At 42.7% G+C, this 13,214-nt stretch overlaps 1 protein-coding gene across 7 annotated transcripts in view; it reads left to right on the top strand.

Annotated features, from left to right (window-relative positions):
- The window catches only part of TANC2 (tetratricopeptide repeat, ankyrin repeat and coiled-coil containing 2), a 237,981-nt gene that overhangs the window by 28,311 nt on the left and 196,456 nt on the right, over positions 1 to 13,214 (top strand). For all 7 annotated transcript variants that reach the window (XR_004360907.1, XM_032711002.1, XM_032710999.1 and 4 more), the window contains exons 2-3: positions 3,349 to 3,411; positions 11,060 to 11,159. Coding sequence is in view for 6 of the 7 variants with exons in the window: in XM_032711002.1 (XP_032566893.1) it covers positions 11,093 to 11,159 (67 nt within the window). In the remaining variant the exon portion in view is untranslated. The remainder of the gene's footprint in view (positions 1 to 3,348; positions 3,412 to 11,059; positions 11,160 to 13,214) is intronic.

Genomic DNA, 13,214 nt, shown 5'->3' with positions numbered 1-13,214 from the left:
GGTGGCCTCAGTTTACTGGGATTTTTTTTGATGTTTGTTTGTTTGATGACAAATGAGATGTGTCTGTATTTCCTTCTGTTTGCTGGTTCTCAGATGAGATTCTCTTCTGTCTCTTCCTTCCCAGCCCCTTGAGCAGCTCTGGGCACGAGGGCTTCACTCACAGAGGGTGTGAGGAGGGGAAAAGGTCCCAAACGCAGAGAGTTACCAAAAACTTTTTCAAGTGGATGATTTCTGTTACAGTGGGTGAAGTTGAATAAAGTGGTGGATGCAGTGGGAAGGTAAATGTGGTGTAGGAACTGTGCAGTTGAATTGATATTTCTCTGGGCTGAGGATTGTTCCAAAGGAAAGAAATCAGCTGGATGCAAAGTCAGCAAAGGGATCTGGGGGTGAAGTGTTTTCCTGCTCTTCTGTATCACATTCTGACATTCTCAGTGGGTTTTGTTTCTGGTTGTGCTGTCCCTGACATAAGTTACCTGATTCTGTCGTTAAAAGCAATCCTTAGATTGGTTTTTTTTATTCTTATTGTGGAAGTCGGGAACGTTCCTGTTCCTCGGTCACGTTTTACATTTGCCAACCTGGATGGCAACTGGAAGTCGTTGGCTGGCAATTCCCAGTTGGATTTTATGGGCAGAAGTCCCAGTTGGCTGCAGTTGCCTTCTTCACTGATGGGCAGAGGCAGAAGGAGTCTGGAGCTCCAGGACATTGTGCAGTTGGCAGGACAGGGACTGTTTGTGCCCCTGTTCCCCGACTCCCTCCTTGAGTGGGGAGGAAACCAGCAGAGCAAAGTCCCTCCCTGGGTTGGGAGGTGAGAGCTGAGATGCTCAAGGACTGTTCCCTTCTCCCTGCCAAGTCCAAGAGAACTTGGAAAAACAATGCTGATATAATAAAAAGGACTAATTTTAATTTTTGGAAAGATGTATGTTATGACTTGTAGCCACACCACGGGACAGAGGATTTTACCCCCCAAACTTGGAATATCTGCAGAAACCCTGACTGAGTGTTGCTCATGATTGAAACACACCAGTTGAGATTTATGTGTTTAATCAAGAGGGAATAATTCTAAAATTGATTCTCTCCTGCCCCTGAAACTGTTTGTGTATTAGTCTAAATGTATTTGTTGTGATACAACACGTCAGGATTTATAACTTTCATACAGTTCAATAGCGGAATTTCCAAATATAATTAGAGGGTTAAAGGCATTTAAAGAATAAAAGCACTTTAATGACATGCAGCTTTTATTGACAACCCACTAATATCTGCTGCATTCACATAAAGATTTCTAATGGAATCCTGGGAGCAGATGAAAGCTCTGCTGTTGAAAAGCTCGGTGCAGATTCATCGGCTCCGCTCTGGGAATGCAGATGGGGAGCTCGGAGCTCCCCCAGCTCAGGCCAGTGCTGCTCTTTGTTTTACAGGGGATCACATTAAGGAGATAGATGGCAGCAGACTGAAACATTTATAAGCAGTTATTTTGAGTTATTAGGTGAATGTTTTCAGTTTTCCAAAAATTGTAACATTGCTGCTTTTGAAAGGAAGAATTTCTCTTCACTCACTCACCTACCTGAGGTGTTTGCAGGTACCTGATTTGTGACCAGTTAAAAGAATTGTGGAGAAAGCTAAGTGTTCTAAGATCCTTTTTGGCTTTTGTCTGTTTAGGATCTAAGAAATATTTTTTTTTTTTTTTTTTTTTTTTTTAGAATCATAGAATCCTAGAATGGTTTGGACGGGAAGGGACCTTCAAGACCATCCAGTCCCACCCCCTTCCACTAGCCCAGGTTGCTCCAAGCCCTGTCCAGCCTGGTCTTGGACACTTCCAGGGATCCAGGGGCAGCCACAGCTTCTCTGGGAAATCTGTTCCAGGGCCTCCCCACCCTCCCAGGGAAGAATTTCTTCCCAATATCCCATCTAACCCTGCCCTCCTTCAACTTAAAGCCATTGCCCCCTGTGCTGTCCTTCCAGGCCCTTGTGAAAAGTTCCCCTCCAGGGACTTCCTTTGTGTGACAAAATATCTAATAAAAATGGTCTTTAATCTGAATGTGTTTGGGTTTATCCTCCGTGGGGGCTCAGTTAAATCAAGTTCCACCCCGTGCTCTTGTGCTCTCCGGGGTTGGACGCTCAGTCAGGAATTTGGAGCTGGGTCTTTTTGACAGTTCAGTTCCTACCAGAGGCAGATTCTGGGGCAGTCGAGTGATCTGGGGCACACCCAGGGCTTTGCAGAACCTGGGAAGGGAATTGGGAGAAGGAACATTGCTCCTGTGCCAGGGATCCCTGCTCAGGCTGTGGGCTGAGCTGTGTTTCCAGCCCTCTCCCAGGGCACGGCTGTGCTGCTCGCTGGCTCCTCAGTTCTTTTTCCACAGAAGGGAAGAGTGGAAGGCAGGGAGGTAACTGGCAGCCCTGAGAAGTGAGATAGGATCACTTCATGAATTTATGGAATGTCTTACAGCTTTATATACCAAATTATTCATATAAGACCATTGGAGAAGTTGCTGTTATGGTTGTGAATCCCAAATAAAGCTGTCATTTACTTCTCAGCATCCTCTTGCAGTAGCATAAAAAAACCTCCCTGAAGTGGCTGAGCAATTATTCTGCTTTGCTTTAAACTTAAGGTGGCCTCAATTTACTGGGATTTTTTTGGTGTTTGTTTGTTTGATGACAAATGAGATGTGTCTGTATTTCCTTCTGTTTGCTGGTTCTCAAATGAGATTTCTGAAACAATGGATTGGTGGAGGCTGTAACACAATATCATCAGCACAAATAAAACACAGGCTGGGAATAAAATAGCTGCTCTGGTCTTTTTCAATAAGTTATAAGATACATTTCTCGTGGCTTTTTGTTGATGAACTTGTTCTGAGTATGTGATGACAGAGCAAAGGGCTGAGGACTGAACCCTTGATTTAGTGCTGGATCCCTCTTGGGAGTTGTGTTTATGTAAGGATTGAGTTTAAAAAAAAAAACCAGTGGGGAGGTTGCAGGGTTTTAGCAGGAGAACTTGCTGGGATGAAGGGAAATATTTGGAATTAATATACTCCTTGTTAAATAGTGCATTTTATGATGTGTGTCCAAGGGAAACTTCTCTGCTTTTCTTCTCCTCCCGGTTGAAAAGTGGGGAGAGGCAAGAGGCAAGTGACTGAAATTAGTATTGATTCACAGATTTAAGAGCAGGAGCATTCACACTTTTTAATTGTTAGGCTAAAGAGCAGGGGCTGCCTGGTGCTTCCACTCTGGGAAATCCGTGGGTTAATTCCTGGGATGGGATGGTTGTAGCTCAGTGCATGTGGCCGGTGTGGGGCACAGAGGGTGCTGAGAAGATGCTGCTAAATTCTCTTGTGGTTTTTTTCTGTCTTTCAGGACTTGCAGTGAATGGAGGAGGACACTTTTTACTAGAGGTTTAACTCGTCTAAAGATACCGAGGTAGGAGAATTTTTCCTTCTAACAGTCCCACTTTTCTTTGCAGGAGTTATTGAATTGTTTAAATACAATTGCAGTTGTCTTCACTTGTTGCTTTGCTGATCTCTGATCACCTGGAATTGGAACGTGGAGCAGGAGGGGCATTGTCTTCCTATATCAGTTTTACTGATTTTTATCCTGATTGTTTCTGTATTTAGAGAAAAAGATGTAGGAGTTTTCACATATTAGTGTTTGATCATTCCCTGTCTTTCCCTACTGGAGGTGATCAGCAGGAAAACAGATGTAATGAAATTATATGTAGGATTTTATGTTATTGAGTTCATTCTAACTATAAAATATTGATACTTTTTTGTAAACAAAGTGTGTAGTAGGGACACTGCATTCTGTAGAAATGTACTTTGGTATCTTAATTGTTTCAAGGCTTTTTTTATATAAAATCCAAAATACTCTGTGTTCTGAGAAAATCTCCAGTGCTTGCCAATGGATTGAACTTGACTTCTGCATTGAATATTCTTGAGACTTGGGCAGGTTTGCAGAACAGGCTTACAGCAGCTCCTTAATTAGGTCTATATTTAAGATGTATTTTTGATTATTTAAAAATTAAACAAATAATTCACATTTCCTTTAGTGTCTGAGCAGTGAAGTGCTGTAACATTTCCCGACACTTTTACACATTGCCTAGTTTTTTGTTTTCATTTTTCTGTCACACCAGTGTGTCTTCAAAAGTAACTTCAGACTGAAGGGAGCCTCGAGCAGAACGTGCAGTTTGGAGCTGGTGTGCTTTTGGCTGATGGGTTTTTGGCTGCTCCGTGTCCTTGCCAAAAGTTGAAAGGCAAGAATCTCGCTGCGCTTCGGTCTTGTGGTGCTTTGGGGCAGAATCAGCACTGTTGGTCCTGGCAGAGGGAGGGGTGTTGATTCCAGCTGTAGGAAGTGCCTTAAAATTCCTTCCAAGGCAGTTTGATTCGACTCGACTTGTGCAGGATTGTGCCACGTTTTATTTCAGGCTTAAATCCCCGTTCACGTGGTTGTTGATGGAGGCAGCTACTAATAACGTTTAAAACATGATTTTAGCTGTTAAGGGCAGCACAGAAGGCACTAAAAGCCCTGCAGAGGAGCTGCTGGAAGGGAGGTGATGGCATTCCTAACTTCCCTGTGGTTGTCGTTGCTCTCCAAGGCTCTATAATTGACATTGTATATGGAGACTGGAGGAGTCCCTCGGGAATTGTCTTTATCATTAATCCAGAATTAGAAACCGGGTTATGCAAAATGACAAAGCCCTGTTCAAAATTAAATTTCCTTAATTTCAAGGTCACCACATTTTCATGTTGAAGAGAGAACTGGTTCTGACTTTTGACTTTCTCCTCGTGAGTGATCACATTCTTTCTGTAGAGTTTCTGATCTTATTTTAAGTCGGTGGTAAATCCCAACACTTAAATAAAAAGCATTGCTGGAGAAAGCCTTTTCCCAGAAGAGTAAATTCAAACTTTGAGTGAGAATTAAGGTTGCAGGGTGCATTAGTTGGTATTCTGTGGTTGGCAGGGTTATCTGCTGATTGTTGTTGAGAGTGGTGAGTTCCTCTGAGCTCAGAGTGAGTCATGAGCTGTCTGTCAGTGCCATCTCTCCTGGAGCAGTTGTGCTTTTGTTCTCCATCCTTCTTACTCAAAGTGTGACTGTTCTAGACAAAAGGAAAAACAATACCCTGTTAGCAGAGGATGAGGAACTCAAGCCTGCCCAGACCTGAGGGATGAAGGTCCTCCTGCCTCCCAGCTCCAGGGGCTGCTGCAGTCTCCATGGCCAAGCTCTTTAACCCTCTGGAAGTGCTGTTTTCCAAGCACAGCACCACAGGGAGCTGTTCCTCAGACTAAACTCTGTGGGTTTTCATAATAACACGGTGCTTGTCTCCTTCCTCTCGGGCTCTAACTGTATAAAAATTACCTGTGAACACGAACCCCACGGACTTGAAGTGAACATCATCACCACAGACTCATCAAGGAATATGTTTGGCCACATTTCACCTCGGGGCTGTTGTTGGGAACTCCACAAACACGGGACTTATTACCATGTTATGCTCTCAGAACTGCTTTTTAACTGGAGCATTACCAGCTGCTCTGTTTGATAAAACAAAAGCAGAGGTTGAAGCTGCTTCCTTGTGAGACGTCGTCTCGTGCACTTTGCTGCCCACGTGTTTCCAGTGGGGATGCTGGTTTTGGTGTTTTATGGATCTGTGTTTATGTCTTTCCATCAAAGGTAGCTGGAGAAGCAGAGAAAGTGGGGGCATCTCAGGAGGACAGGAGAGAGCACGAGTTCCAGGGCTCAGTGCAGGATCTGTAGGAAAGACAGTCAAGATGCCTCCAAGTATTTGAGGAGGGGCCCAAGGGGATGAACATCAAGCCCCCCATCACCAATATTAGTTTTCAGGCTTTTGGGAGGGAACAAACATCAAACAGTTCATTTTTGTTCACATACAGTTGTTCTAAAGCCTATTAGTTTAGAGAACTTCTTTTAATAAACTCTTAATTGCTTAAAGACCTCTAATTGGTAGGGTTTAGTCCTTTTAGTTCCTTTGTTGTTTTCCTATTTCCAAGTAATCCTCGAAGTTCTTGGCATGCTTGCTGGGTCCCAGCAATGCTGTTTTCATTCCTGAAGTTCCTGGAAATATTTCATCTCTGAATTTTGCTCCCGTGTGTTTAAAGTGCGCACGGACCAAGCTCACAAAAATATGTGTTTCTTTTGACTTCAGTGTTATTGTAGTCAGTTATTCCCACTCCTGGGGTGAGTCACAGTGTTCTGGGAGGCAGAGTTTAATGGATTGGATCATCATGGATGATCCAGGAGCTTCTGCCAGCCCCTGATGGTTCTCAGTGGTGACTTGTGACAGCCCCAGTCCTCCCGTGAGGGTCCAGGTGTGGCTTTCAGTGTTCTCTGGTCCCCATCATTGGGCTCTGTCTCAAAGCATCCTCTTGAATTTCACCACAGTTTAAAATGAGAGCTCAGCTTAAACTCTGAATAATTGATTTGAGGAGCATGAGAAGTCTCAGTCTGGCAGCAGTTACAGATTTCTGTGTACAATATGAGTTGTACGTGGAGTAAATGCTTGAAAGCCGAACTCTGTTGTGTGTTTTCCTTTCATTTATCAATTTCTTTCATCTTGTGATAATTAGCTTTAGAAATCTGTCACTTGTATAAAAAAAAGTCCTTGTTACCTCTTCCTTCCCGAGGCTTGACTGCTCTTTAAAAGTGGTTCACTAATTTATGAAAGGTTAGATTTCCTGTTCACAAAAAATGTTAATTTAGGCTTTACATGTTGTTAAATCCTGAAAGCTAACACTCAGAAAGGTTCCCTTTTTTGGCATCTTAATGTAAGATACTTATTATGCACACTTATTAATTTCTGCTGTGGTGAGTTCAGCTTTGCTCATGAAGAGAGAGAATCTCATGCTCCCAGGAACCTTTGAGATGGAATGTTTTATGAAGAAGGAGTTTTTCTGTTATTTTGCATAACTCAAAGGACTTTGGAGTGGTTTTTTTTTGTTTGTTTTGTTTTGTATTTTTTGTTTGGTTTTTTTGTTGTCATTGGTGTTTTGTTTTTTGTTTGTTTTTTTTTTGTTTGGTTTGGTTTTGGTTTTTTTGTTTTTGTTTTTTTTTTTTGAAAAACACATAAGGAATCATTCTTTTAAAAAAAATTTCTTTCCATCATTCTTTTTGGGAATTGAGGGAATGTGATGCCTCAGGATCTTACCAAGTGGACAAAGGAGATGAATAAAGGAATGAGCAGTGAGACTCTCATTGAAAAAACGTCTTTTAATAGGGGTTTGCTAACACTTTTACTTTATCTATCAATATAATATTTTGAGAATTTTTGACTCCATAGTGTTCATAAACTTCTGCTGAATATTATGAAGGTCCTGGAAGCAAATTGTGTCTTCATTTGCTGCTGCCTGACCCAGACAGGAGCTGATGGGATCCCATGGGCTGGCACAGAGGTGTTCCTGTGCACAGCCTTGGACTTCTCTCTTCAACCACAAATTAATATCTGAAGAGGCAGCTGCCAGAACTGTTGAACCACCTCCAATTTGGCAACAAAGGCTTTTTTTTGTTGTTGTTGTTAAGTTGTCCTTTTCACCCATCCAGTTAAAGCTCTGCTGTGCTGCTGAAATTCGGGAGCATCCTTGTAAAACACAGCCTGGTTGGGCCTTCTCCTGGCTAAAATTTCAATTGTGAACATGTATAAAGAAATCTGTTTCTCTTAAAGTGTTTGGAACACCAAAATGTTTACAGTAGCTTTATTTCCTACCAATGCCTGTCCCTCGTGGGTATTTTCACTACGGAGGCGAGAAAGGAACCGAAAACTTAAAGGGGAAATAAAATCCTTAAGAAATGTGCTTTTCACATATGACTTGTTGCATTCCCTTCCTCTTTTTGTAGTTAGAAACTTGTGGAAAAAACCCAGAGTTCTAATCTGAGGATATACATTTAATAGCTTCTCCTATTAACGTGCACAAAACTTTGCCAGCAGTGGCTCAGCGATGTTTGTCCGACTCACTGCACTTCAAACACCCTTTTGAACAAGAGCTTATCTTTGCTAATCAGCTTTCTATAAAGAAATAATTTTATTTTTAGTGAGGTGATCAGAGAAGAGGAAAATACAGGGATCTGGCTTTCTGCTGGTGGTATATGGGCGAAAAAAAATAATTGCTGTGATTTTTAACTCCGTGTTTTTTCTATAAAAAGAAGCCAAACCGACTTCTGTGGGCTGTAATAATGTGTAGCCACCCAAAATGTGAAGTGGTTTTTGCAGCCTGTCTGCAAACTCTTGTCTTAAAATTAAGAAAACAAAGCAATAGGCCTTAGTCATTGCAGAGGATTTAATTAGCTGTCCCAGATTTGTTGGGGCTTAGTGCTCAGTATAAGGTTGCAAAGCTCAGTCTGCCTCCACCTCCCTTGCCTTTAGGTTTGTTTTTTTTTTCCCCTCATCATATTTGTGCTGCTGCCTCCTCATGCTCCAGAAACTGCTGTGGATTGTGTATTTAACTGAAATTTAGATTTCTTAGAGGATAAAACAACACAGGGCAGAGCATGTGGACATAAAACAGATTCTTGAGCTGTTTGTTCTAAAAAGGCACTGTAGGGGTTGTACCTTTTTATTCACCTGCTGATGCTGTTTGGAGACTGGTGCTCACACAAGCCTTCATTAGGTTTGGTTAATTCAAGTTACAGAGGAGAAGATAAATGACCAGTAAAGTGTAGGAGCTCTTGGTTGCCCGAATTGATGACAGTTATCCCGTGGCAGTGGAGATGGGAAAGGATCCCCATCAGATTCCTGCAGCTTTTGGTTCTGCTGGCACAGGGAATTAACCTGGGCTGGGAGATGCATTTAGGAGCTTGGTGGGGGGTGAAAAAAGGCCTGATCCAGCTCCTCCTAATAATGTAATGCCATTTGCTGTTTAATCCTTCTAATTCCATGAACTAGTACGAGCAACAGAATTTTTAATTTTGAGTGCTTATTCTTAAACGTTCTTTCTGGCTCAGTGTCAGTGAACAGAGGAAGAGCTGTGACCACGTTTGCTCAAAGCCATGAAAGGACGTGGCTGTGCATGAAAATGGAAACCAGCAGCTGGTTCTGGTCACCTGCTGAACCTGCTGCTCTGTGATGGGCAAACCTCACTCAGGATGTGAGTCTGGTGAGAGCTCACACTCAGAGTTCCTCAGCACTGTGTGTGGGATGCAGGGAGAAACCACGGCAGAAGCTGCTGCTAAAGTGAAATCACAGAATCAAAGTGGTTTGGGTTGGAAAGGACCTTCAAGATCGTCTTGTCCCACCCCTTGCCACGGGCAGGGACACCTTCCACTAGCCCAGGCTGCTCAGAGCCCCATCCAACAGACCTTTCTTTCCATCTCCCACCTGGGATGCTTCCAAGGCGACCTAAACTTCATTTAGGAGCCCTGGGAACGAGCCTGAACACCAGCTCCTTGTGTTTTGGTGGCCCAGGTGATGCTCAGGTAATTCATAAATGCAAATGAAATTCTGGTTCTGCATTTTCTGTTTGATGTTCATCCGTGCATGAATCCATTCTTGCACACAGACAGACCCTAAAAGCTGCTTGTGAGATCTGATAAGTGAGTGGGAACTTGTGGAAGTCAGGACAGGCCTGGAGTTGCTGTCACCCCTCTGTGCTGCCTGGGGTTTGGGATGTGTGTGCTCCAAGCTGCTGCCCTGGAATGCTGCTGTCTCTCTGTGAATAAATCATATTAAAAAGGGCTTTCGGTGGCTTTAAATATACATAGAAAGCTCTTTGAACTGGGTATTATTGTATTAATAGACTTGAAAATAGCAGATAAGTGAAGAAACTCAAGATGGCATTTCCTGAGCATCCTCCAAGAGGAACCTAATATTGTTATAGGGAAAAATGTCATTATTTAGTTCTACAAGATGAATGTGTTACCTTGTAACTGTGGAAGATCGTGTGTACAATAGAAGGAAAATTGTGGTTTGTTGTATGTCCTGATCAAAGACTCTTTACAATCCTTTTGGTCTGGTTTGGAGCTGCTTTTGTTGGAGGTGTTTTGATGCTTTACCTGCTTTAATAAGTGGCTGTTCCCCAGCACAGGCTGTCACTGTGCCTGGTGATCCCAGACACTCTTTTATCTTCAGCACCACTCAGACAACCTTTTTTTTTTTTACCTGAGACATACAGAGCAAGGAAAATGTAGGGATAATGTTTCTGTTTGATTTTTTGCATCAGTTACTCCGGGTTTGAGTGACTTGTCTCCTCATGACAATTTATTCAAGTCACAAAGAATTTGACAGTCAGCCACGGCTGGAGCCAGGGTTGGTGTCAGCAGGATTGATTTTCTGAGCAACAGGAAGGGCAGCAACTCCTTCTGATGGGTTTGGCTTTAACAGAGGTGGGAAATGGAGGCAGTTTGCAAAATGCTGAGTCTTTGCCACTTCAGTGTGATGATAATTCAGTCAAACTATTTGACAAAATAGGCAGGTGCTGGAAATAGCCCAGAGAGCAACAAGGCTGGGGAAGGGACTGGAGCACAAGTCCTATGAGGAGAGGCTGAGGGAGCTGGGGGGGCTCAGCCTGGAGAAGAGGAGGCTCAGGGGAGACCTCCTCACTCTCTACAACTCCCTGACAGGAGGGGGGAGCCAGGGGGGGTTGGTCTCTTTTCCCAGGCAACCATCAGCAAGACAAGAGGGCTCGGGCTTGAGCTGTGCCAGGGGAGGTTTAGGTTGGATATTGGGAAGAATTTCTTTGCAGAGAGGGTGCTCAGCCATTGGAATGGGCTGCCCAGGGAAGGGATGGATTCTCCATCCCTGGAGGTGTTTAAGGTGAGACTGGATGTGGCATCAGTGCCATGGGCTGGGAACCACGGTGGGGTTGGATCAAGGGTTGGACTTGATGATCTCAGAGGTCCCTTCCAACCCAGCTGATTCTATGATTCTATGAACTGAAAACAAACTGAATGGTGGGCTTTATGTGGATGTTGATTTTCGTTGTTAGAGACTGTCTTGGCAAAGTAATTTTTCATCATTCTAAGTTTTTCTCTCAGGTTTAGCAATTTTTTACCGCTTCATAACTGTTTCCTGTTGTCCAGGTCGGAGTTGGTTTTGATTTTTGTCCATCTGCTGTTCTGCTTTTCGCAGTGTTCGGGACACACCGAGTGGAACGGGGTCACCATGTTTCGAAACAGTCTCAAGATGCTTCTCACAGGAGGGAAGTCGAACCGCAAAAACAGGTCCAGTGGTAAGTAACAGTCACCTCCTCGAGTGTGGGACAGTGACAGCTCTGCCACCACCCCTTCCATATGTGTTCTGGGCTTTTCTTCTTGTTGATGAGCACTTGGGCTCACCTGATGATCTCAAAACATCATTACACTTCATTTTAATACTGTGATTTTAATATTTGAAAATCCATGTATATTTATTTAAAGTGTATGTAAACCATCATCTGCTTTTATTGGGGAGATGAGATGTAGGGAAAAACAAGGAGTAAACAAACGTCAAGGTTCGTGTTTCGGTTGTGGAAAATAAGAAAATAACTTTTTTTCTCCCCCTCTCAAAATGCCTGTGATAACTTGTGGCAGTGAAATCTGCTTTGTTACAGACAAAACTGGTGATGGCAGCAGCAATTTCTTTTTTTTTGTTTGGTTTTTTTTTAACTTTTAAACAGGAGGGATAGAGAGGACTGGGAAGAGGTGGAATCAAAAGGGTAATTGCCCAAATTTGGTCATTGTTTCTGTCAGTCTCCTTTTTCCACCAGCCCAAGAAAGGAGTTTACAATTAGCACTGGTTGATGTGGCTTGGCCTGTTTGATCTGTGATGGAGATTGGGGGAGACTGTAATTGTGAAGCAAAACATGACAAAAATATTGATAGGCTCGAAAAACGTTGGGTTGTTTTTTTTTTTTATTTAACTTTTGTAGTTATTTCCAAAAATGGAGTGTTGGCAGGGTAAGAGCTTTTAATTAGATCTTTCATTTCGATTTTTTTTTTTTAAAGCCATCTGGCAGCACATTTAAAATATTTTGGGATACAGTGTTTATTTGTGCTCGTGCATCTGTGTAAATAGTGCATATGGATGTTCCTTGGGAAACCACGAGTGAGGATGTGGAGATCCAGTGGTGATAAATTCCATGGAAAAACGGGCTGTTTTCCTTTGGGTGAAGTGAGTTATTCTGTGTTTCTCACGTTGCCAGAACTTGCCCCCTCATTTTTAATGTGTGGTGAGAGTCCTGGGTGTCTTGGTTGATCCTGAAGATATTTTCATGAGAAGTTCAAGCAGTTCATCCTGGTTTTGTGCTTGGTGTGGATCTCAAAAGCAGGAAAAAGGCTGTTTTGCCAGGACTTCTGTAGGAATTCTGGCTGGAGGTGGTGATTGTCATCCATGGCTTTGTAAAGGAGATTTTCCTTCCCTAGGAACTCCTCGGTGTTCTGCTGCAGGAGTGGTTCACCTGAGGGAGGGACCTGCATGGAAAGGCAGGTTTGGGGAAGCCCCACGAGCAGATGGCTCCGTCCTCTTGGGATTTGTGTCACATTGGCAGTTTAAAGCCTGGGAAAGGACAAGGCCTCTGATACCTTCAGAAAACCAACACAGACAAATAAAGTTGTGGTTTCTGGATGAAGCCCTCTCTTCTGTCAGATCCTCTGTTACCAGGCCCTATTTTTCCTTTTACCTTGTCCCCCTGAGCAATATTGAGGATCTTGCACATGCACAGCTCTGCAAATATGTGTTTGTTGTCTTGTGAATGGAAAATGTCCGTTCTGAGCAGAGATGGTTTTTTTCTTATTCATATATTGAAAAATAACATGACAGAATTTAATGGATGAGGTTTCTTCTAATGCCTAATGACTGTGCTGTATGTTTAATTTATTACAATTCTACCTTTGAAATAAGTTGCTTTATTGAGAATTCCATTTGACAGTCTTCAGGGCAGGAGGGGGAATAGGAAAAGGAGATGATCAGGTTTGTTGTATTAACAGTGACTAAATGGAAAACATCCCTCCACTGGAAAACAATTTTTCAGATAAGCCATCAAACTATAACAGGACATTAGATGAATTCATTGCTGCCTAGACTTTTAAAAATAAATATATTGAATTCTGTATTTCTTTGCAACACAGTAAGAAAAAAAATCCGTAAATCTTCCACATTGCATTTCTGTGTTGCATTCAGCATTATAAGCCTAAAATTTGCTTTACTTATTTGCCTTGCAGTTCTGGCAAACTACAAATTTGATACTTCAAAAGCAGATTAAAAAGGAGAGAACTTAGCTAATAGGCATTTGTCACCCTGTCACTGA

Source organism: Chiroxiphia lanceolata, chromosome 26 (assembly GCF_009829145.1).
Source record: "Chiroxiphia lanceolata isolate bChiLan1 chromosome 26, bChiLan1.pri, whole genome shotgun sequence".
Lineage (NCBI taxonomy): Eukaryota > Metazoa > Chordata > Aves > Passeriformes > Pipridae > Chiroxiphia > Chiroxiphia lanceolata.
Note: the sequence above shows the minus strand (reverse complement) of the source record. Positions and strands in the feature narration are given on the sequence as shown.